Below are 24,423 nucleotides of genomic sequence, written 5' to 3' on the forward strand. Positions count from 1 at the left end.
CATCGGCTTTTGCGCCTGCGAAATGAACGAGCAGGTGGAGGAGAAAACATGCGCAGTGGCGCCTCGTCAACAGCATCAGGACCAAAAAGATCCCCAGGAGCCTCTGATGTGAGAAGATGGTGCATGTAAACACACCGTGGGGAGATGACTGGCTCGTTTCTTTGGACAGCAGTCGCCACTTGCATCTATGAACACGGAGTTTGAATCCCTTTCGTGCGGAAAAAAAGGGACTGATCTTTTAAGCCAGTAGCGCGCACACGTAGCAGCAGAGATGCGACGACAATAACAACACTAGCTGACATTGGTGAAGCCTCGCGACGACGCTTTAAAGTCTCTGCTGCGCTGCGACATACAACAACAACTAAAGGTCTCCTCTCATGTCAGCCCATATGACAGGCTTTCTTGTGTAGGCTAATGGTCGCTGGTTTCTATAGTGGGATGCACATCAGTGTTTGGCCGTACTCGCTCTCCGTCGTAATGGCAGCTCTGTACCAGGGCACGGACGCTTCCTCTCCGGATAAATTTCTGGCCTTGAAAGACGTGAGAGAGGTGAAAGAGGAAACTACGCTGGATGAGAAGCTCTTCCTGCTGGCATGCGAGAAAGGTTTGTTGTTATTTTTGTCCTCCAAAGTAAACCCAATCCCATATCCATTGTTATTCTACTCAAAATGGTCTGTTTAAGATCACAGAAAGCTCATGTTAATGTTTGAATTAGTTGACAGCTGGTTGTGGGCTTCGATATTGATTGGTTAGAATATTACTGAAGCTCTGTAGGTAAAATATACCATGATTAACAGCTTGACAGATTTCCAGCAGAGTCAGTGCAGCAAGCAGCAAACTGTACAGTCATAACTTACCACATTTCTTCCAGTGAATACCTCCAAACAGCTGCCTACATGTTGGCCAGTGTGGAAATGTGCCCACAGGGTATAGGATATATTTAGCTGAACATCTGCTCTCCTGAAAGTTTTTCTCCTATGTCTGCTGACTTTTCACAGCTCCTGACAAGGAAAGTTCATGCAAACAAACTGAAGGGCAACTACACAATATTCAAAGTGTAAAATGGAAAAGGGGCATGTGCATTCTCATTTCATCAGATGGGCGGAGAATGTTTCATAGATGAGTAAAGAACGTTGTACAGGCAGACGTTGTTTAAGGTTTACAGGCCAACAACCGCCGCTGTGACCAAATACAGTATCTCCAAACATGGCTCAGCAACAGAAGGTGTCCTTTGAGGGAGATGTTATTCTTATACATGACTGAGGTTGATAGGACTGCTGGAGCTGAGCCTGCTCTGAGTCTGCGAGAGTGTTTGGCTCATAACTGAAGCTGTGTGTGTGTGTGTGTGTGTGTCTGTTTGGCGTAACCGTTATAGAATACATAACTGCTTTCATAAATCTGATTCTGCAGGAATTTCTTTAATCCCTTCCCGTGCCTTGTCTTTGACATGCTCCTCAGGTGACTACTACATGGTGAAGAAACTGCTTGAGGAGAACAGACATGGCGAGCTCAACCTCAACTGCGTAGATGTGCTGGGCCGGGATGCCGTCACCATCACCATCGAGAACGAGAACCTAGACATCCTGCAGCTTCTTCTGGAACATGGCTGCCAGGTAGTAAACACACACCCACACACATGCAGGACAAAACAAGGCACAAGACATTGCTTTTTCAATGTTGTTGTTCTCTAAGTTGTTTTTGCCATCCGATAGCTTCAATAATGATGCGTCTGTTTCTCTGTAGGCAACAGATGCCTTGCTGGTGGCCATAGACTCTGAGGTGGTGGGAGCTGTGGACATCCTCCTCAACCACAGACCAAGGCGATCCTCCAAGCCCTCCATTGCTGTAAGTCTCCTCTCATTACTGCTTAAGAAAGACACTTTAGATGCAAAGAATAGGTTGATATAATTGATCATTTCTGTACAGTATTCCATCTTTTAATCCATGTATTTCTATCTTTTATAGAAACTGATGCAGCGGATTCAGAACCCAGAGTATTCTACCACCATGGACGTGGCTCCAGTCATCCTGGCAGCCCACAGAAATAACTACGAGATACTGACTATGCTGCTGAAACAGGACATCTCGCTTCCCCGGCCCCATGCTGTAGGCTGCGAGTGCACACTCTGCAATGCTAAAAACAAGAAGGACAGCTTACGACACTCCCGGTACATTCTACGTTAGTGACCTAGAACACAGCAGATGTAGGCTCATAGTATGAAAGTTGTTTGGTTAACCCAGACAGAGCATTAAGCTCCCATTGATCTAAACCAGAAGACTAGTGTCGCACTGAATTACTGTCTCTCGGAATGGTCAACATCACTTTTGTCTTCTGATGATGTCTGTGTTATTTTAAGCGATGATTGCTTTGACCTTGCTCTGGTATGTAGGGGCTAAAACACGGCTATGAATTAGTTGCTCTGTCAAGTGAAGTGTTCAGGAAAGGTTCATGTTAAACATGGCGGCGCCTTGTTTTGATGATAGCATCAGCTTGAGAATGTCATCTAAAGCATCTTGAAAGTAAATGATTTGCTATCATATGCATTGCCTTATTTTGTTGTGGATGCTTTTATCTACAGTGCCATGACCATTTACAGTGCTCTCTTTGTCCCACAGAGGACTCCTAATGCTCTCTCTTATTGACAAGCTCTACTTATCTAGCTTTTGAGTGGTTTCCAAGTATTGGCGTGTTCATTTCTTTCATACAAGTCGTGGTTTTCTGCTGAAAGATAATATCATAACAAAGTGTTATTTATGGGGAAGCTGCAAAACCAGTAGTGTTTCCTCTGGAAAGCAGTGATTCTTGGTTTTAGATATTAGACTTGCAGATGAGATTTTGCTGATGTCCTCTGCTGGCCCTTTTGTTCTCTCTGCAGTGTAGCGTCCCACACAGTGAGCTAAATGAATCAGTCTGCTGCTTGGCTGGCAAACAGCATAGAGGTCAAATTAAACAGCTAGAATAATCTAGATTTCCTTTTTTTCCCTCATCCGTGCACTTCTGATTCATCCTGTTTTCTTCCTTCACATTTTCATCTCCCAATTCTTTTTGCAAACACTCTCACCTACTCATCCACCTTGGCATTTTTGGATCAGGTTCCGCCTGGACATCTACCGCTGCTTGGCCAGCCCCTCTCTGATCATGCTGACTGAGGAAGATCCCATACTCAGGGCCTTTGAACTGAGTGCAGACCTCAGGGAGCTCAGCCTGGTTGAGGTGGAGTTTAGGTAGGATTGCTATTAACTGCTGCCCATCATGTCATTGCACGTTTATCTATTTGCACATCTAGGCTAGAAACTTGTCACATGAACATATGTACATACATGCACACAGTGACATTGTAAGAACTATTTCCTTTATAGAATGTAACAGTTAAAAATGACAATCTTTCATGTTGTCTGATTGTATCTTAATTTCCTTGCTCCAGGAATGATTATGAGGAGCTGGCAAAGCAGTGTAAGATGTTTGCCAAGGACCTGCTGGCTCAGGCTCGAAATTCTCGAGAGCTAGAAGTGATTCTTAACCACACATCCAATGAGGATCACCTTGACAAGAGAGGCTTACTGGAGGAGCGAATGAACCTCAGTCGACTCAAGCTTGCCATCAAGTACAACCAAAAAGAGGTTAGACAGCCATAGTCAGGAACACATTCATGTATTTTTTTGCAGTGTCAATAGCAAACCAATCAGCAATGCAAGTGAATTGAGGAAATGATTTGATATAGTACTTGATATTTTAATGTAAAAACGATCCACGTATCAGTGGGGAGAACATATATAGTAAAAAGGTTTGAACACACCTTCTCATTCAATGTGTTTCCTTTATTTTCACAACTATTTACATTGTAGACTATCACTGGAGGCATCAGAACTATGTATGAAAACAAGTGGTATTATGTCCTTAACAAAAAAGTGTCAAAAATATGTCTTATATTCTAGTTTCTTCAAAAGTAGCCACCCTTTGCTCTGATTTGTGCATTGCACACTCTTGGCATTCTCTTGATGAGCTTCAAGAGGTAGTCACCAGAAATGGTTTACCAACAGTCTTGAAGGAGTTCTCAGAGATGCTCAGCACTTGTTGGCCCTTTTGCCTTCCCTCTGCGGTCCAGCTCACCCCAAACCATCCGGATTGGGTTCAGGTCTTGTGACTCTGGAGGCGCAGCACTGCATCAATCTCTTTATTGTTCAAACAGCCCTTACACAGCCTGGAGGTGTGTTTGCCTTCAATTTGGAATAAATCCCCAACAGTGTCACCAGCAAAGCCCCTCCACACCATCACACCTCCTCCTCCATGCTTCACGGTGGTAACCAGGCATGTAGAATCCATCCGGTCACCTTTTCTCCGTCGCACAAAGACAATGTGGTTGGAACCAAAGATCTCAAACTTGGACTCATCAGACCAAAGCACGGATTTCTACTGGTCTAAAGTGTCCATTTATTATGTTTATTGGCCCAAACAAACCTCTTCTGTTTGTTGCCTCTCCTAGCAGTGGCTTCTTAGCTGCTATTTGACCATGAAGGCCTGATTCGTGCAGTCTCCTCTTAACATATGTTCTAGAGATGTGTCTGCTGCTAGAACTCTGTGTGGTATTCATCTGGTCTCAAATCTGAGCTGCTGTTAACTTGGAATTTCTGAGGCCGGTGACTCAGATGAACTTTTCTTCAGCAGCAAAGGTGACTCTTGGTCTTCCTTTCCTAGGGCGGTCCTCATGTGAGCCAGTTTTGTTGTAGCGCTTGATGGTTTTTGAGACTGCCCTTTGGGACACTTTCAAAGTTTTCCGCAATTTACTGGACTGACTGACCTTCATTTCTTAAAGTAATGATGGCCACTCGTTTCTCTTTACTTAGCTGATTGGTTCTTGCCATAATATGAATTCTAACAGTTGTCCAATAGGGCGGCCGGCTGTGTATCAACCTGACTTCTGCACAACACAACTGATGGTCCCAACTCCATTAATAAGGCCAGAAATTTACCTAATTAACCCTGACAAGGCACACCTGTGAAGTGAAAACCATTTCAGTTGACCACATCATGAAGCTCAGTGAGAGCCATCAAAAAAGCAAAAGGGTGGCAACTTTGAAGAAACTACAATACAAGACATGTTTTCAGTTATTTCACACTTTTTTTCAAGTACATAATTCTACATGTTCATAGATTTTGATGCCTTCAGTGATAATCTACAATGTAAATAGTCATGAAAATAAAGGAAAAGCATTGAATGAGAAGGTGTGTTCAAAATACTTTACTTTATGTCAGACTTAATCTCTGCTCCAGCATACCATGTGCTTGTCTTTTGAAGATATGATTTTGGCAGGATAAAGTACTTCCTCCAGGCAATAACTAAAGTTGGAAGTTTGAAGCTTGGGGGCAATTTACTGCTGCGATTGCTCAGTGTCAAAAGTTTCACTCATATATCACAGAACAGCCAGTGGCTTGCCATTGTTTCATGCTGGAGAAAAAACAGTGATACGCTTCCTTACCTTAAGGTTTCACATCAAATCTTCAACATGTTTGTAGCTAACTCAATTAATAATGTGCTGCTGGGCAGATTTTGTTACCTTCAGATGGAGCCAGGTTTGCTGATTCCTATGTTTCCTTCCCAATCCTGTGCTAAGCTAAGCTAACCGTCTGCCGGTTGCAGCTTTATATTCATCCTAGAGACATGAGAGTGGCATCAATATTCTCAGAGTTAATTGTGTTTAAGTATTGAATTTTCTTTACACTCACAGGATAATGGTATTTTTTACATTACAACTTTTTTTAAATTCAACCGATCATTCCAGATTCAAGTCTTCACTTTGATATTTCCTTTGTCACTCTCTCTCCACAGTTTGTGGCTCAGTCCAACTGTCAACAGTTCCTCAACACCGTCTGGTTTGGAGAGACGGCCAGCTACCGGCGCAAGCACACCTGTCTAAAGATGGCCACGGTGCTGAGCGTGGCGATGCTTTGGCCGCTGCTCTCTGTCTGCTACCTTCTGGTGCCACGCTCCCGTGTGGGCCAGATCATCCACACGCCCTTCGTCAAGTTCATCATCCACAGCGCCTCCTACTTCTCCTTCCTGCTGCTGCTTAACCTGTACTCTCTGGTCTACAATGAGGGCAAGAAAAACACCATGGGGCCTGCGCTGGAGATGATAGATTACCTGCTCATCCTCTGGATCATAGGTCAGCTTTTACTCAGCTTTCAAGCAATAAATAACATACTAACATGCATGATTGAATAATTATTCATCTCTTAATGGACCTAATAGAACTAAGTATAGAATAAGAATCCAATCAAACAAACCAGAATGTAATAGAATACAGTTGCAAAGGGAAGTGAAAATTAGAGATTCCTGTTATTGTCTGGCTAAAGTCCAGTTTCCTGTATCCATAATCCTATCAGGCAGAACATGACAAACAGCTGTTTCTGTACTAAACGACAGAAAGCCCAGCTTGACTGGATTAAATTCCATTCTTCTTCTAATGGTGCCCTATAGAAGGGAAAGCTATTTCTCTCTCGCCTGTTGTCCATCTGAGTGCTGGAACCACTGGACTCATGTATGTACATGAAGACAGACACATGTCATGTACACAAGCCTTAGATATTGACTCTGTCTCTCTCTGGGGAAGGGCCTCAGTCTCTACCTTCCTCTTCTGCCAAGAAACCATTAGCATGATCATTCAATTCCTTTAATGGCCCTGCCTTCTCAGCAGAGATAATTTTGTCTCATGGTTGCAGCATCCTACACTTCTCCTCCAGACACAAAGCGTCGCAACCACACCTCATTGATCTAGGTTTCACTATCATCGCTGGGTTGATAAATCCTCCCAATAACTGCTCCTGACATGTTATAAAAGGATGTAGAAGCAATTGACTTCTATTATTCAATGTTATGAAGATACTTGCAGGGTAATTTGCAATTTATTTTTTATATTGCAGGAGTGAGATCAGCAGTTGAGTCATTAGACAGAAGTGTAAGGGGGTTTTCTCATAGGCCATGATAGCCCACTAGAGGGGGAAAGATCCCTTACACGTACTGCAAAAGAGCAACATTAAAGATCAATTTTAACAACTTTATCAGTTTTTTTTCCTCATTCCAAACGGCTGCACTGCAAAGATGTGATGCAGTGGTACATATTTCCCACTTCAGGGTCTCTGCAGCATCAACAACACACCCAAGATGAGTTAAATTACAAGGATGAGAATTCTAATGATTTAAAAATCAAATGCAAATGTTATCTGAAAGTGAAAGGGAGCTATTAAAGTTGCTACATCTCTACAGACAGCACTGAAAAGTCACACAGCCGCTTTCCATTTCTTTTCCTTTCCATTGTTCTCTCCTGCTCTCACACTATGCCCCCCCACCCACACCCCCTCATCTTTGTCCTGTTCTCTCCATCCTGCTATCCCCCTGAGCCAAATGCTTCACATTAATGGGGAAATCAGATGCTTTAGACTGTGGGCTGGTTTAAGTGAATGTGTTTTTGTGTGTATGTGTGAGTGTGTGTGTGTGTGTGTGTGTGTGTGTGTGTGTGTGTGTGTGTGTGTGTGTGTGTGTGTGTGTGTGTGTGTGTGTGTGTGTGTGTGTGTGTGTGTGTGTGTGTGTGTGTGTGTGTGTGTGTGTGTGTGTGTGTGTGTGTGTGTGTGTGTGTGTGTGTGTGCATTCGTTCTGGGACAGACACAACACATATGTAAAACAATACCTAAAGGGATTTCTGTGCCAAACTCTGTCACTTCTATGCTTACTTTCTGTTGAAACCATGGACCCACAAACAAGTTGAATCAGGTTGGTAATGTATAATTTCTGAATCAAGGCATAGAGAATGTGTCATGGTGCTTTGACATGCAGCTGGAGTCTTTCTATCTTAATTTATAATCCCTACTGTACATTTAGCATGGATGAAATTCCACATGGACACAAAAAGACGCCCATCTTTATTCAACTCCATACACCTCCCCAAATCCCACAGATGACACGTTTTCAAGACATTAATCTTTGATTTCTGTCTCATACATTCCTGTTTCCCCTGGGTTCCCACCGCTAGAAGACTTATGGTTGAAGCGATTTGTCTGCCAGTGGTGTGTGTATATATGTGTGTGTGTGTGCTGATGGGGAATTCCTGTTCTCCTGTAGGTATGGTGTGGTCGGATGTGAAGCGTCTGTGGTACGAAGGGCTGGAAGACTTTCTGGATGAGTCAAGGAACCAGCTGAGCTTCGTGATGAATTCCCTTTACCTAGCCACCTTTGCCCTCAAGATAGTTGCTCACAGCAAGGTACACACACTTTACACGTTACACACACTCTTTAGATGTAAAGTGTGGATAACTGCATATAACAATGGATTCAAAAAAATAATTCATTTCACTATATATATTTCTTTCTCATTTGCTTTCTTGCCCAGCGTTTAATGGTTAGATGAGAAGATAGACAACAGTCTCATGTGCAAGAGTGGTAATTTCAAAATATGTTTGACATGTTTTATAAGTATTCATTCGGAAGAAAGCTTGATATATAAAATGACTCTAAAACTGTCAAAACAGTCTCTATTCTCTCTTTAACTGTTAAAGGTTATTTCCATATTTCTTTATGATTGTACATACCGTATTACCACTTCATAGATAAAGTAGCTTTAGTTTTGATACCACTTCCTTTTAAGCGCAGAGGAGGCATTAGGCTTAGCTGAGATCAGCACACCTGATGTGTCTTAGTAAGTTAGTAGTACATTAGACTGCTTCAGAGCTGTCAAGTGTTGTTGTCTGAATGTGTTTTATTGTTCTTCAGTTCAAGAATGTGGAGGACACAGAGAGGAAGAACTGGGATGCCTTCCATCCCATCTTGGTGGCTGAGGGCCTGTTTGCCTTTGCCAACGTTCTAAGTTACCTGCGACTCTTCTTCATGTACACCACCAGCTCCATCCTGGGGCCGCTACAGGTAGGAAAGCAGTGGTGGCCCACTGAAAGTAGTTGTGAGATCAGTAGCTGGACCTTTTCAGAGTAGGTTCTATTTTTCGGTGGAGTCAGACATGCAGCAAAAAGATTTGAGTACGAGGAGTGTTTGAGATCACCTATCCAGCCGTGGCTTTTTAAAACACTTTGGATGCGGGGGAAAAAAATTACCAAATAATTATGATTTTAAAGCTGCTTCTAGTTTCTATCATTCTCTCTAACCCCACAACGCACACATATACACCACCCACTCTCTTCCTCTTTTAGCAAAGTGTGAAAACTCAAGGACGAGCCCACACTAAACATTACACCAGCTGTGCTCAGCAGTATCATGACCATCATCATAAGCTTTAAGTATAAGCACAGTGAATTGAGGCAGGAGATGAATGTGCTTTGCCATAATAATATGCTCATAATAAACTGAACACAGCATCATAATGGTTTGCAGCTTAAGTGCTATATGCATCGCCATGCTGCCAACATCATTTCTATCATGAATACGATCCTTCAGTTTTAGTTTATACAAAATGTAATTGTCAAACTTCGCTTTAAGCTGCGTGTTAAAAGCTGGAGGAGCTGACTCTACACACCCACAACACATTTATATATTTTTTAGAAATTTAGCTTTTTAGGCCTTTAATGACAGGACAGCTGAAGACATAAAAGGGGAGAGAGGGGGTAATGACATGCATCAAAGGGCCACAGGGTGGAGTTGAACCCGGGCCCGCTGCATTGAGGGGTAAACCTCTATATGTGGACGCCTGCTCTACCAACGGACCTCTCCGGGCGCCCCATCCACAACGCATTTTCACTGGATCATTTCTATCACAATCTGACACATACAGCAAGCCTGCTCCATTGCCATCTTGACTGGAATAATACTCATAATGTGGCTTTTTCCGATGAGTTAAATTTGGGGCATTAGACATTTATAATAACAAACTGCATAATTACCATCTACGTGAGTGAAAAATGTTAAGCAAACCTTTCTAAATCCTGGATTTGATCCGCTTGGTGTAGTCTGAGCTGGCAGTGTCTTTCAGAATTAGCAGACATCTCTTCCCTTGTTTTTCTCTTTTTCGTTATGGATATGTTTAGCAATACAGTTGTACTGATCTGCTTTATGGCTCAAAAAGAAACCAGTTTGTCGTTTTGTAGTCCCTCAGACTACCTCATTTGGCATGGGTTCCTCCTTTGTACACATATAGTGTTTATACACAGAAGTACAATTGCGCTTGAATGTGTTTCTCACATCTTATTGTTGATCCCGCTCACATTCACTGCCCTACATTTAACCACTGCCAGTTTAATACTTTAATACCCTTTAAGACATCCCCTGTGTCATTTCTTAGACATGGAGGTTTGATGGAAGAGCAATATTCATCATCTGGCTGTGTAATGAATTAAAACTGTGCCAGTAAAAAGCTTGAAGCTACATAGGTTTAACCTCTTTACAATAACAATCTGGTTGAATTATTTTCTACTTGGGCTTTTTAACAACCTCAGTAGGTGTCCCTTTTAATTGCATCATGATTTTGTGAATTGTCCAACCAACCAACATCCGAATTTTGGCTTTCGAGGTCAGTCTATTTGTAGGTATGCTTTCCTGTCATTAAGTTAAGTGCTGTTTGTGGGTGACTTTTAAAACACTTAGGGTGCTCTGTCGATTGTTAATGAGCACTTTTCACCTACCATCTCCTCCATCTTTCAGCCTCCTTTTCTCTTCTTTTGTCTTTCCACTCTCTCCACTCACTCACTCACTCACTCACTCACTCACTCACTCACTCTATGACATCACTGTCTGGTTTGGAAATAGATGTGGCTGTGTGTTCATGGCCGCACTCACAGGGTAGACACACCTCCCAGCAATGCACATGCACCTACACATTTCCACACTTGTGTTATGTAAGTGTGCAATTAGTTGCACTCAGCTGAGCTTCTACTCACACACACACACACACACACACACACACACACACACACACACACACACACACACACACACACACACACACAAAGACATTGAGGCAGTGCTATGTGGGTTGCAGCCAGTAATGTACGTTTGTCTGATCCATGTCCTTCCTGAAGGTCTAACTTACATTTTTGCCGAGTGGTGCCCCCTACTGAGGTTGGAAAGAGTGACTGAAAGTGTGAGTGTGTGTTCATCTACTATCAACAGTGAGCTGACTCATGGGCTAGACTTAAACTCACAAACACTGTTAATCTCCCAGGCATGTATGAGTGTGTTTCAGAAAATGGACATAAGTTGGGCTCCACTTCTTTCCAAGTATTTATTGTAGTGAGTTGTAGTAGTTGTAGTACTTCAAAAGTGTAAAAACCCAACTGGTGTTGACCCTGTTGTGCCACATTGTACAAAGAGACTCCCAGCTGGAAAACATTAAAACAAATTCGGAACATCTTTGAGACAGTTCCAGGATCATGTTGGTTAAAAAAAAAAAAAATCTTTGGGCAAAATTATTCTTTTTCGTCAGTTGAGTTAAATCAGTGTATTTATAGAGAAATTTTAATTGTATTGAAATTATTAAAATGCAATATAAAACAGTTAAATAGCCATGCTTCAAGTACAGTGTTCCTCAACATCCATTGGTGCACACTTTTGTATCATTTCTTGTTAAAAATGCTGAAGTACATCATTTCTTATAACATTCTGCTCTACTGTACTGTATACTAGCAAATTAATATGAATGTGAAGAATGTGTTTCTGCGCATGCATCTATATGCGAAAAAAACAAACATACAGTAGATGCATTTGAGGTACCGGAAATGCATTAGACACCCCGTAAAGTCAGGGTTTAATGCTCCTGACATCCTGCGTTCCTGTTCTATTTGTACACCATCTAAGCCTGTCAGGCTAGGCAAGCAGGGAACACATCAGCTCCTAATTCAGACGTGTACAAAGTGGCAGAGGAATACACTGGGGAGATTTAGACATGACAAGAGAACAAATTACCCAAATAGACTAGCCCTTCTCCTCAAACAAGCTGCCTGGGTTTCAGTGCAAATACTCAAGTCGCCCTTCACCTTGAGGTGCCGGGAGCCCAGTCATCCCTCACATTGGACACTGTGTATGTATTTGTGTTTTGGTAGGGCGAGCATGTTCTGACCTTGTTAGAGCATCTTTAGGTCTTAGCAAACAGATGAGCCACTCATGTCTATAAGTAAGTTGGTTTCCAATGGTCTGAGAAGATATTCTCTGTCTTCAAGCCCTCTTTTTGGCTTCATCCATGTTTGTCTGCCTTCCCTCAGGGTGAGAGCATTACAGCTGCCAGAATATGTTGCTTTTCCACCTTTTCAGAGGGTCACTGCTAAACAAGAACATGGGGGCGGAATAGCTACAAGTGGTCAGAATGTTTGCCTACTCAGGATAGGTGTTGGAAGAGTACCAAAACATCAAACTCAAATAGGAATATAGCTAAAGTTTTAAAGACAGCAGACATTTTAGTTTGCCATAGCAGAAAAAGCACAGGTGCAACAACTAACATTTTGGGGGGGGTCGGGGCCTTGTTGATGAGGCTGATTACGGAAAGTGTGCAAGTACACAAAAGTTAAAAATCTGATGAGAGTAAAAAGAAAATGTAGTTAATAAAATCTAGTTTCATTAACCCTGCAGACCACATCAACTAGATATCCAAATGCATGACTCAAAGTTCAATTAAAAAAATAAAATATATTTGCAAAGCTACGGATCTATCTTTACCAAATTAACTTCTCACTTGTTAAGAAATCATCAAATTCTGTAAGGATCAGACAAACCACCTGTCTGGTGTCAGATCTGACTCCAGCTAGCACCCTTGATGATTAATAACGATTGCTGTAAAATGACTCATGTCTACTTGATTTGCATCAGATCAAGCGGCATAGGTTTAACTGGCAAATATTCATGTTCCCAGATCTCTATGGGTCAGATGCTGCAAGAGTTTGGAAAGTTTTTGGGACTCTTCCTGTTGGTGTTATTCTCCTTCACCATTGGACTCACCCAGCTTTATGGGAAGGACCACAAAGACCCGGACAAGTATAAACCAAAGGACTGCGAGGGAATATTCTGCCAGCGACAGAGCAATGATGCATTCCACACGTATGGGCCAACCTCAATCATTTTTTTCTGCAATGATAACAAGGATGAATGTGCAGAATGCTTGTTGAGAGATGTTAGAGACTATATAAATACAGCTGATGAAGGCATAGACAGGTTTTTTTTCTGGTTGACGATTTAACTGTAAAATACAATATCATTACAAAATATTTTTACGGTTATAATGTAAAATGCATCCTAAATGCCCCCTGACATGTACGAGCTTCTTCTGTTTCACAGGTTTATGGGGACCTGCTATGCTCTATTCTGGTACATCTTCTCCCTGGCACACGTTGCGCTCTTCGTCACCCGCATAAGCTACACAGAGGAGCTGCGCTCTTTTGTGGGCGCCATGATCATAGGCACCTACAACATTGTGGTGGTTATTGTGCTGACCAAGCTGCTGGTGGCCATGCTCCATAAAAGCTTCAGACAAATTGCTGTAAGTGTAAACAACTTTTTGGCACATAATGATTTTGATTCTCAGTGCTGTCAGGAGTAATTTGAGATCAACTTGGAACTGAAAGTTGCAACTGTTTTCATTTACTTCATTTACAGATTTATGTTTTTCTCTAATTCACCCTGACATGTTGCAGAGATGTTAAAAAGCTGTTACTGAAGCTGCACATTAACAAGGATTTCCAAAAAAGAAAAGTGTTGCATTTTCAAGATTCCTCTCTAAATGGAGAACAGTACGTGGAAGTTAATTCTCCCATTCCTGTGTTCTCACTTATCTTGTTGGCTTCTGTAGAATCACGAGGATAAGGAGTGGAAGTTTGCTCGGGCTAAACTGTGGCTAAGCTACTTTGATGACAAGTGTACCATGCCTCCACCGTTTAATATCCTCCCATCACCAAAGACTGTCTGCTACCTGGTGACCAGCATGAGCAAGTGGATCTGTTCGCACACTTCAAAGGGCAAGGTGAAGAGACAGAACAGCCTCAAGGTAAGAAAAAATAGTTCCCCAACTGTCAGAAACATAACTTGTGATTGTATTTTCTGGAAGGTTAATTTCAATCCCTTCCCAGAAATCATGACCAAATGTCTATGTGGGCTTTGTCTTATAACTTGTCATCGATTTGAATTACTTCATCAACTTTTCCATCCAGGAGTGGAAGAACTTGAAGCAAAAGCGGGATGAAAACTATCAGAAGATCATGTGTTGTCTGGTTCATCGCTATTTGACTTCCACGCGGCAGAAGATGCAGAGCACAGACCAGGCCACGGTGGAAAATCTGAATGACCTGCGCCAAGACCTCTCAAAGTTTCGCAACGAGATGAGGGACCTGCTGGGTTTCCGGACCTCCAAATATGCCATGTTCTACCCAAGGAGCTAAAACAAAGACATCTCTTCCCCTGTCCCCTCTCCTCTTGACAAAACCTCTGCTTCTTGTTTATCTGGGATGCTGTGTGACCCGAGCATGTGCAAAAACTCTGCTCTTTTGAGTCACAGAGGGGACTTTAAAACCTGGACCTATACTAAAAAATAATACTTTCTCCATCAGAGCCTCCAGACTGAGGCCCCTTATATATTATCCAGCTATTCAACCTTTTTGTAAAAAAACAAAGCCATTGTTTTAACAGACAGTCAAATAAAGATTTCTGAAAATATTTGTCCCTCTGGGGCTTTAAAGTTTAAGTGCGTAACTTTTTGACTCGAAAGAATGTCTGTTACATTCAAGCCATTGCCAAATACGTTGCTAGGAAGCAAATTACGCTCCAAAAAACTGTCTCTGTATTTCTCAGTATGGCTATGTTGAATCCTCCGTGTCTCCTTGGCTACTAGCAACTGCGGGGAGGAGGGGTGGGGTGGTGCACGATCACGCAAGGTTTGTATCATGTGGACGCGCCGACAGATTTGTTGTCATTACTTTCCTCATGGGGAAGACAGAAAATATGCACCATCGTTTTAATGACATAAAGATCTGATTTGCTGAATGTCAATGCTGCTTTTAAGATTTGAAGTTACTTGTAGATTTTTTTCCCTTGAATACTGATCTTTGACCACTCAGCATAAGCCAGAAAACTGTCAACTGTTCAGCCTACTGCCCAGCAGTCCAGGCCATGTGAGAGTCACACTACACACACCTGATCTATTCTCATGCTGAGCAGAGCATTGCAGCCTTAACTGCTCTCGGCAGACAAGTTCCCATATTATTTGGCATTATTTTGTTTTCAGCTGAAAGTTTTTGTACAAAGACAGACAAACAAAAATGAACATGTTAAAGGAGTTTTATATTGGAAGATGAAAACAATAAAATATAAATAATATTCACAGACTTTTTCATATGAAAATATTTTTCATTTCCTAGCTCTGCCTTTAAAAACAAAGTAAATGACGTACGCTGGTAGCGGTGCTTTGCATCTGTCAACAAACTAAAGAAAGAGAGCTTTAGCTAGTAAGGTCCTTACTTCATTCACAAAAAAACAGCATAAAAATCTATTAAAAAGAATCATGTATATATTAAATATTGCACTTTTTTACCACCAAATAAAAACGTCCGAATCCTGCACATTAAAATGGAACACAGAAAATGAACTCCAGGTTGTTAACACCGTCATTCAAACTATAACACTCAGCTGTGACAAATCCCCTATGGATGTTAATCAGGCTTGTGAAATTAAAGGTATATTTGTTTAATGCATATACTAAATAATAAAAATCCACGGTTCATTCACGTTGCACTCCACAGCCTCAAAAGGGAAAAACTGAAGAGTAGAACGTCTAAAAATGTGAAATGAATAGTGCCATCACAGGATGTTTAAACAGGTGTGCACACTGAAAATTTAAACAATCTGATTGCTTGTTTCATGAAAAACTGAAACCTAAATTGGTGTACTCCCTATTCTAGGCTCCTGTTACCGGCTACATTTTAAATCCGTGCTCAGGGCATGACGGGAATGTGGCTAGGCAGATTGAGAATGGGCTCTGTAACGGGTGGAAACTTCAACTAATTGTGTTGCTGATTAATCTGAGGTTACAAAACAGACTAACCTACTGGTCTTTTAAAAGAAGACAGACAGAAGTAGAACTACCTAATGTCTTCTTGTTTATTCTAAAAACATGCGCTCTGTAGCAAAATTAATAAAAACAAAATTCTAAGTTGCATCTAACTGAATGGATCATGTTAAGTTTTGTTTTGGAATCTCTGCATCCACTTTCAGTTTTGTTGTGGTGGCCTGTGTATGTGTTGGTGAGATGGAGATCATTTATTTGCTAAATTGCTTCCATCCACAGCTGAGCCTCAGGCAAACCGGTCCAGTGGAAAACCTCAGCGCTACTGGAACTCAGCACTGCTTGTTATTCAGAAAGTTGAGTCCTTTCTGGTTCTTTGTCTTAAATGCCATAACGAAGTGGTGGGGGGCAATTTTCCCACGGCCATCCTCGTCCACCTGGCCCATGAAGACGTAGTTCAAGCCTGGTAAGGTCACACACAAAAAACCTGAATGCAGTGGCGGAACGGCAGAGACATTCAGGGAGGCCAAATATCAGAATCTCCACACGACAGGGCTGTATGCCATATGTTTATATGCGTACGTATAAACATATTTAATGATCTGACTGTTTAGACAGTGAGTTTTGCCGCTCACCTCACACTTTGGGTCGAGCTATATCAATTGCGCGTGATGGCACAGCAAAGGAGGCAAACTCAGAGCCATAGGTTATTCAAAACAGTCAACCACGAACATCATACTGATTATCATCATTTCGATACGGATCCACTTTTTTTTTTTATTTCACCAGCACTCTTTGAACTCACCTCGCCTGACAAATGGACACTTCTTGCACAGGATGATGATCTTGGTGCTCATGGTCTTTCCTGCCTGCTGGATGGCCAGACTGCCTTCTTTATAAACGTTGATGATAGAGATGGTGGCGTACATACTTCCTTCTCTCATCACCGCAGTAATGACAGTCCCGGTTATCACTGTCATGGGCACACATATACACACAGGTTATGACAAATTAACCCATACATAAATACTGAAAACACACTAAAATAGTATCTAATCTATCAATCTAATCATATAATTAGAACATATTTGCCCTTTCTGTACACAATACCTGACACATTTCCTCATAAACAATAAAGCCTAGACATTGATGAAGAAATTTCAGTTTTATTAATAAAACATAACTACCATGGCAAGTGCTGTTTCTGGGCTGTGGTTAGAAAAAAGCCAAAGATTTAAGCACAGTGAAATAAAATAAACCATATGTGATATGTCATAGGATAAAGAAGTGAAAACTTAGTCAGAGGATGACCAAAGTCTCAAGGAATTGTCATCTGTCCACCCTGGATATTTCTACCAAATTTCACAACAATCTATCTGATAGTCATTATATTTCACTAAAAGCCAAAAGAAAAGACTAAAAAGTCACAGAATGTGTGTTATGTAAAGAATTTAAAGCAAAATATTCAACATCAGAGAAAGGGGAGTGTGGAATTTACAGTGGGGGAAATAACATAGACACAGTTGTAGTGAAGGGAATCTGCTTTTTTTGTCGTCATCAATAATTTAAGAGAAATGTGAACAACGGGTGCCTACTACTTTTAGTTCCTCTCTGTGAAGTGCAGCCTGACTGTAAAGATGTCATGGTGAATTAACAGCATCTCAACAGCTCCTTTCAGGCTTTCACAATCTCCTTTTGATCTTTTTATGGCTCCTTCATCCAACCATGAGCTAACAGCTCCTTCACATCAAGGATATCATTTACTGTCATTTTAAGACTTTCAAACAATAAGCATTTCCAAGATATGGCCCTGTCTGTGACGAGGCCAAGTTAACTGTGTATTATCATAATTGTCCAGAAGACAGCTGAAATGTTTTGAGTCAGTGGAGCTGAGGTCAGGCAATTTTACATACTAACCTATACAATCTAAGAGAGTAAACACATAGCAACTGCTTTGATCTACACAATTGTTTTTCTGTTTTGGACACTGGTTAAAAAGTAAGGCAAATTGGAAACTCCATGAGAAATCCCTTTAAAGATTAATTTATCTTAATACAGAAAAGCTACCAACTACTTTATCTCTCACATCTTTTTTTCTATTTGGTTGAGATAACAAATGCTCTGGGTGAAGTTTCCGTCATTTCCGGTTTAGTCTGACCGAGTTTCCAAAAGTACTACTGTTTTGTTGTATGTACCCAACATTTAGCAGTGACAGCTGTGTGGACGCTGGAGCCAATGGAGGGAGAGGGAATCACGTCTCATTCAGCATGAACAGGATTATTTACACTGATGCTACCAATATGTCTGGACTTCACATACTGTTTCATTTCCTGACAGGGATGAGAATAGCCAGAGTACTGCCAGTTTCGGTAATGTTATTGAATCTGATGCTACGGTTACATAAACCAGTGAACTGCTTTTGACAATTGAAAGTACATATATCACATTGTTAGATTAAACAAAACCAACAGTTATGACTTCAAGTGTTGATTAGACAAACTATTTTCGGTCTACTGCCTCGCTACATCCTCATGTAACACATTGTGTGCCGACTCTGCCACCACATCACACGGGCGTTTTTTTTTCCACATGCACCACCACGTCGCTTGCCTTTCCTCAGTTCCTGATGCAAATCCAAGTGAACTCTTTGAAATGGCAATCTAACACATGTGGAAAACATCTCCAAGAGAAAAAAAACATTAGAGAGCAGGAGAGTAGCAAACGGAGGCCGAGCCGGAGTCAACACACTCAGTCATTTATTAACAGTTTACCCACAGTCAGAGGCTGAGTGTGTATGTGTGTGTTTACACTGGAGGTAACTGTGTCCTACTGTATGCACTCCTTCACTTCCTGACAACGAACTCTTTCAGATGCACAGTGAGAAATCAAAGGAGCAAAGATAGTGACATGATCAGGACTGTAAAGTGTTTGTTAGGGGAGATTTGGCTGAGGTAAATCTTTGAAGAGTCTTTACTGTTAAGGTTTGTACTCTGTATGTAAAGTATGTACAGCAACAGTTCAATAAAACCTTAGCAAAGCTGGGACATATTAGTTACTGTAGCTTATGTGGTTTAAATAAATTGCAATAAGGACTGATGTTCTTACCAAAATTGCTGGAGCAGTAATTGCTCTCAAGTGTTCCCCGTCTTTTGCATTTCTGCTGGCACAGGGCTACAGAGTACTTTAGAGCTGTGGAGACACACACACACACACACACACACACACACACACACATACACACACACACACACACACACACACAAATGAAACAAAGACAACAACAAAAAATGAAACCTCTGTAATGTTGCCTTCCAGTGACACAAGCATTTAGGTTGTTATAATGCGGCATGCCTGCATGCTACACGGCCTACATGTAGCATGCATGCAAGCATTTAGGTAGCATGTTGGTTGCATCTATTTCTATCTTGGTTTGTTTATATATTTTCTCGGTAACACAAGAGTGTCTCCAAATAAATGGCTATTTGTAAGCCTCAGAGACATTATGCAGTGTGTAAAATAGGGAGATAATGTGACAAGCCAACATCTGTTTTTCAAGTTAGAGATGGTAAAGAGTCCATAAGGGAGAAAACCAAGAAAATACAATCTGATTATCTAAATATTATTCTTACTTCAGAGGGAAAGGTTAGGAATGATAAGGCAACAAGAAAGCGCTGTTGCATAATGACATCATGGCACGGAGGCACCAAAATAACCTGGCTTGACTAAGGGAAAAAAACTGTGTGGGAAAGTGAGTTTGAGTATGAAAAAGAGCTGTGATTGCGGGTGCAAACACATGCCCGCACTGTATTGAACGTGTGTTATGTGCCCTGGAGAAAATATTGGAAAAATATGTTTTTAGCATATGTTATGTTTGAACATGTGCTGCTGTTGGCTGCATCTTTAATAGAACCTGCAGTCTCCAGTACGGTATGTTCTATCCACTCTTTGTACAGAGGAGAAGGATGCATCACAACTGCATATCAGATTTTCAAGATCCACATTTAGTTTTACCGTTTGTGTTCATAGAATGGGTAAAAGTGATCCATTAAAGAAAAAGTATTTGTAATTATGTTAGCTATTTATTCATTTGTACTGTAAAGCAGTTGTGATTCATAACTCTTAAACAAAAGCAGTGTAAAGATGACTCAAGCAGTACACATCACTGAGTTCTTTTCTTGCCCAGATCTGCTATCAGAAGCAGATTGCAGATGTCCCTCGTGTTTAAATTTAAAGATAAACGACACATGTTGAATCCAGTAGTACAAAGCCAGTACATCTCCTAGTACATCAACAATATGCAGATGTTAGAAGACCTCTAGAGGTTTTTATTGGATAAGAGTTGCTACCTACGTATGGGCCTGGTGGTGACCGGCTGCGTGGTAGTGGTGGGTGGTATCGTGGTGGTGGGGAATTTCTTTGGTCTGAACTTGTAATGTCCAATGAAGCCATCTGCGGTTAGACTTAGATCTGACAGGAACTGGATGAGGAGCTGGTTCCCGTCTGAGAACACCGGCCTGCAAAAAAAACCTCAGACTGAGTGTAAACTGAGAGGAATTCATAGGATGGATGTTTTTACTATAAATAAAATCAAAATCACCTACGCTGGGGGGCTGTCTCCACAGTATTTGCCAATTCTCTTGGCGTCGTTGATTTCTGCACCGTTGAAAATGGAAACATGGTCGTAGCGGCAGTAGTTATCCCTTTCCACATCAAACTTTTCAAACTTGACTTCAATAATCTGCAGCCATAGACAAACCACAAAGAATATCTTTCATCAAGCAAAGCTTGCAATAGGGCTAGCAGGGTAGGTTGTTCCACACCCATTACACATTGAGCCCTCTTAAAAGAGTACTCCACCAATTTAGCATTCCACTGCTGTAATGGCATTAGAGTCATGAAGGACAGCTTGAATGAAGAAGGATAACAATCAATGCAGCTGAACTAGAGAAACCATCTTTTTTTATGCCAAACTTTCTTCTTCCTTGTCAAAACGTACATTACCCACAATGCAGGGGGTGTTATGCTTGAGTCACAAAAGGCTTTTTTTATTTCACATATGCAGTAGCGGTTCAACAGACCAATTTGCCTAAATCTTTATTCCTTTAAGACTTTGCTATCAAAACTTTACATGTAATACCTACTTTTATTAAGAAACATTAAGATGAATTCATTTTGACCTCTCTGACCTGGTTCTTTGGTGCCACTATGTGCCAGGAGCAGGTGACACCAGCTGGGTAGTCCTTCTCAGGCCAGTTGGGAGTTTTAAAAGTCCCAGAGGGCTTGTCCAATCTGCCCCCACAGTACTGTTCACCTGAAGAGTGATGACCAAAGTTAATCTTAGGTAGCCATAAGGAATCTGCAAAATAGAATTCCTGTTCCTTATTCATCATCATTTTAGGATGCAGGAACGACATGCACATTATATGATCCTGCAATTAACCACTACTGTAATAGTTGCTCTCATTGCCCTCTTTGTCATTATGTGTACCCTCTAAAGCAAGTCACTCATTAGTCCTGTGCAGTGAACAGTTTAAAAAAAGACAGCAGGCTTCCAATGTCCTCAAGCATCTGAGAAACATCAGTTCAATAACCACACAGACAAAGAACTGAATCCCTCAAAGATATGTTTTCTTTGTAACATACACTTAGACTGATGTTTTCTTTCCAGCATGTTGAAAGAAGAAGTACAATTTAGTAGAGTTACAAGAATAGACACTTAACAAACATTGTGCTGTACAGTTTTGACAATGCTCAGAGACTGTATGACAACAGTCTATCTGCCAGCATCCATTGTGTAAGAGCCAGGCAGGCAGGTTAATAGACATTGTCCATTGCAGTTTTCAGCTCCTTGCGTACAGAGAACCCGCCATTAAAATTCCACAGAAACAGAAGACGTGACTTTGGAACCCTGCAGAGAGGAAGTGGCTCCTTCAACTCTAAAATGTACTTCTGACCTGTGCCTTCTACCAAAGTACTTCATGAAATGTCAGTGAGAAATTCTACATCCTTCTGCGAGAAGTGTTAAGATATTCCTCCCTTTTTGTCCACATGCTGGAAACTTAAACCCATACATAGCCTTGTTTCAGATAGCTGAAACCCCCAAAGGTCATTGTTTTTACTGAGCAATAGACAAATTATACCTCCTGCTGTTTTACTGTGTGTATGCACGCCTGGAAAGTGTTATGCAAAAGCTTAATTCTATTGAGAAGGTTATTTTTTCTGTATGTCTGGGTATTGTGGTACCACGCAATGACCTCACTGAAGCCACTTGTGTTATACAGCCTTGTTAATGTGCTTTTAAAAGACTGACCCTGTGCCAACACAGACGCACTGCCGGGCCAGTATCAGATTCCTTTATGGGGTGAAGTCATGGCTAAGACACAGTCTCAATGTCTCTGTACTACATGTGTGTGTAGACATTCTCTACAGAGCTGCTACCCTAGCAGCCCTCTCACCTATATGTAAGACAGCAAAATTGAGAGCCAGCATACCAAAACTATCCTTATAGCTTCTTTTTTCCCAGGTTTGCCTACCTCTCTCATGTGGGTGGGCAGCAGAGAAAACAGCCAGGAAGCCACTCCCAGCGGTGTTGGCATCAGATACCATCTGCAAGAGCATCTTGTTGCCCGTAGATACCAGGGCTCCTGGCTTGAACGTCCCACAGAAGCGACCAAGTCTTTGCACACTAATATGGCCACTGTAAACATCCACATAGTCATAGCGACACAGGTTGTCGCTCTCCAAGTCAATAAAGCGGAATGACAGGACCACGACCTTTCCCTCAGGGACCTACGTGGGAATTTACAGCAGGCATTAAGGGTTTGACATAATCACAATTATTGCTGAGAGCAAAAAAATGTCACAATAGGTACACACCTCCCATGAATGTTGGCTTCAATGGTGTACAGTAAAACAATCTTCTCCACATGTGATTGCAGATAGGCATACCAACAACATGTTTATCAGTACGCCTGACTTATGTAGAGCAGGCAAAATGCAACTTGGCCCAGCCACACTCTAACTTTGATTGTTTAAATGGGCAGTAGCCTAATGTAAAGGAGCCAGTCAGGAAAACTGCCTTAAACTGGCTGTGATGAAGTATTGTAAGGAAATTAGGGGTTAGTGAATCATACTATTGTGCAGCTGTTTGATGTGTTTTTAATTGACTTGATGTCATCAATTTGATCATTATTATTATGCTAAGCTATGTTAAGAAAGCAAAACGTGAATATGAAATTGGACTTACTGTTATCCTCCACACACATTTAGTATTTGGAGGGTAAACTCCTGGGTACCCCTGGCTCCCGATTACTCCAGAATCTCCTGTAATGTTTCCGCCGCATGTGAATGTTGGTCTAAAGGGGAGAAAGAATGTTTTCTATTCTCAAGATATCAAATGAGGATGTGGTAAAACAATAAACATTATATAGGCTATATGTTAAGGACAGCCTGCGGTTGATATAACACAGATAAGATTTTATTCAATGCGCCATAAGTCTTGACAGGAGGCACTCCGGACTGCAGAATATTCCTCTAAATAAACTCCAGTCCACTGACGCTGCTTCTTCACACGCATGAGATTGCTGACTCATAAAGATTTCGAATCAATTGATGAAAAATGGTAAATAAAGGTGTACCTCCGCTGAGACTGCGCACAGACCTCTGTTAAGAACAGTAGACTCCATGCGCAAAACACACTGCATGTTCTCCTCATCGCTGCGTTAAGGCAGCAGGCGCTTCGCAGGTTTTCGCCCCGTGGCATGAATGGCATTGTGTTCTGCAGCTCAAACGGTGGAGTACAGTAACCAGGAGTTCATGCAGGGAGTTTCAGTAAGCCGTAGCAGATGAATATAGTATTTGTTCTGTCTGGAAGGAGGGACGAAGCATAGACTGCTGCTTTAAAAAGAAAAAAAAGAAGAAAAAAAAACATTAAAGACGCACTAGGGGGGTTTTCATACGAAAACTGGCGTAAAAAAAACCTTGAAGGAGATGGCATGAATTGACTTGACTCCAGAAATACATGAATGGTTGGTATGGACCAGCCTACATATGAGACTTGATTAATAGGCTACCACTCAGTGACTGCAATGTGCGAAAACATGGATAGGGGCCCAGATGTGGAGTGATAGGACTGTGGCCTGTTCTCGAATAGGAATGTGCATTCCCAGGTTTCACACTAGCTAAAACATCCTTAGCTGTTTGAGATCGCCTAAGGTAGTGCGTTGTCAGAAATATGCACAGGTAGCCTAACGTAGAAGGTAGACTTGATAGAGATAGAATGAGAGAAACACAATGTGCGCGAGAGCACCACCTGCTGGACTAAACACGTTCCAGCTATAGGTACACATTTTATTAGCGCAAATTCACCGTTACTATCAATTCTATACGTATCTGCCAATACAAATTGATTTTGCATTATGCACATTTGCCTATGAAAAGCTACAA

At 41.5% G+C, this 24,423-nt stretch overlaps 2 protein-coding genes across 2 annotated transcripts; one reads left to right on the forward strand and one right to left on the reverse strand.

The window, feature by feature from the left end:
• The first annotated feature begins 15 nt into the window (after window positions 1–15).
• Window positions 16–15,158, forward strand: trpc1 (transient receptor potential cation channel, subfamily C, member 1). Its single transcript, XM_034862159.1, has 13 exons — window positions 16–604; window positions 1,459–1,613; window positions 1,744–1,845; window positions 1,966–2,168; window positions 3,094–3,225; window positions 3,426–3,621; window positions 5,829–6,165; window positions 8,118–8,257; window positions 8,766–8,915; window positions 12,841–13,025; window positions 13,263–13,464; window positions 13,774–13,968; window positions 14,132–15,158. The coding sequence occupies exons 1-13, from the start codon at window positions 415–417 to the stop codon at window positions 14,357–14,359; spliced, it is 2,415 nt and encodes an 804-aa protein (XP_034718050.1). The 5' UTR covers window positions 16–414; the 3' UTR covers window positions 14,360–15,158.
• Window positions 15,159–16,235: 1,077 nt separating this feature from the next.
• Window positions 16,236–23,889, reverse strand: pcolce2b (procollagen C-endopeptidase enhancer 2b). Its single transcript, XM_034862160.1, has 9 exons — window positions 23,616–23,889; window positions 23,225–23,333; window positions 22,512–22,767; window positions 21,165–21,289; window positions 20,580–20,716; window positions 20,329–20,492; window positions 19,084–19,167; window positions 16,784–16,951; window positions 16,236–16,441 (listed from the first exon to the last, which is right to left on the reverse strand). The coding sequence occupies exons 1-9, from the start codon at window positions 23,747–23,749 to the stop codon at window positions 16,311–16,313; spliced, it is 1,308 nt and encodes a 435-aa protein (XP_034718051.1). The 5' UTR covers window positions 23,750–23,889; the 3' UTR covers window positions 16,236–16,310.
• Window positions 23,890–24,423: the final 534 nt, after the last annotated feature.

This window comes from Etheostoma cragini, chromosome 22 (genome assembly GCF_013103735.1).
Source record: "Etheostoma cragini isolate CJK2018 chromosome 22, CSU_Ecrag_1.0, whole genome shotgun sequence".
NCBI lineage: Eukaryota > Metazoa > Chordata > Actinopteri > Perciformes > Percidae > Etheostoma > Etheostoma cragini.

Bases quoted from the DNA above. Each gene is read 5' to 3' on its own strand.
- pcolce2b (XM_034862160.1), bottom strand. From the start codon at position 23,749: ATGCCATTCATGCCACGGGGCGAAAACCTGCGAAGCGCCTGCTGCCTT. The intron at 22,768-23,224 runs GTAAGTCCAATT...ATTCCCACGTAG, and splicing joins AATGTGTGTGGAGGATAACA to GTCCCTGAGGGAAAGGTCGT. The intron at 19,168-20,328 runs GTAGGTAGCAAC...GTGTCTCCACAG, and splicing joins GGTCACCACCAGGCCCATAC to CTCTAAAGTACTCTGTAGCC.
- trpc1 (XM_034862159.1), top strand. From the start codon at position 415: ATGGTCGCTGGTTTCTATAGTGGGATGCACATCAGTGTTTGGCCGTAC. The intron at 3,622-5,828 runs GTTAGACAGCCA...CTCTCTCCACAG, and splicing joins TCAAGTACAACCAAAAAGAG to TTTGTGGCTCAGTCCAACTG. The intron at 13,465-13,773 runs GTAAGTGTAAAC...TGGCTTCTGTAG, and splicing joins AAAGCTTCAGACAAATTGCT to AATCACGAGGATAAGGAGTG.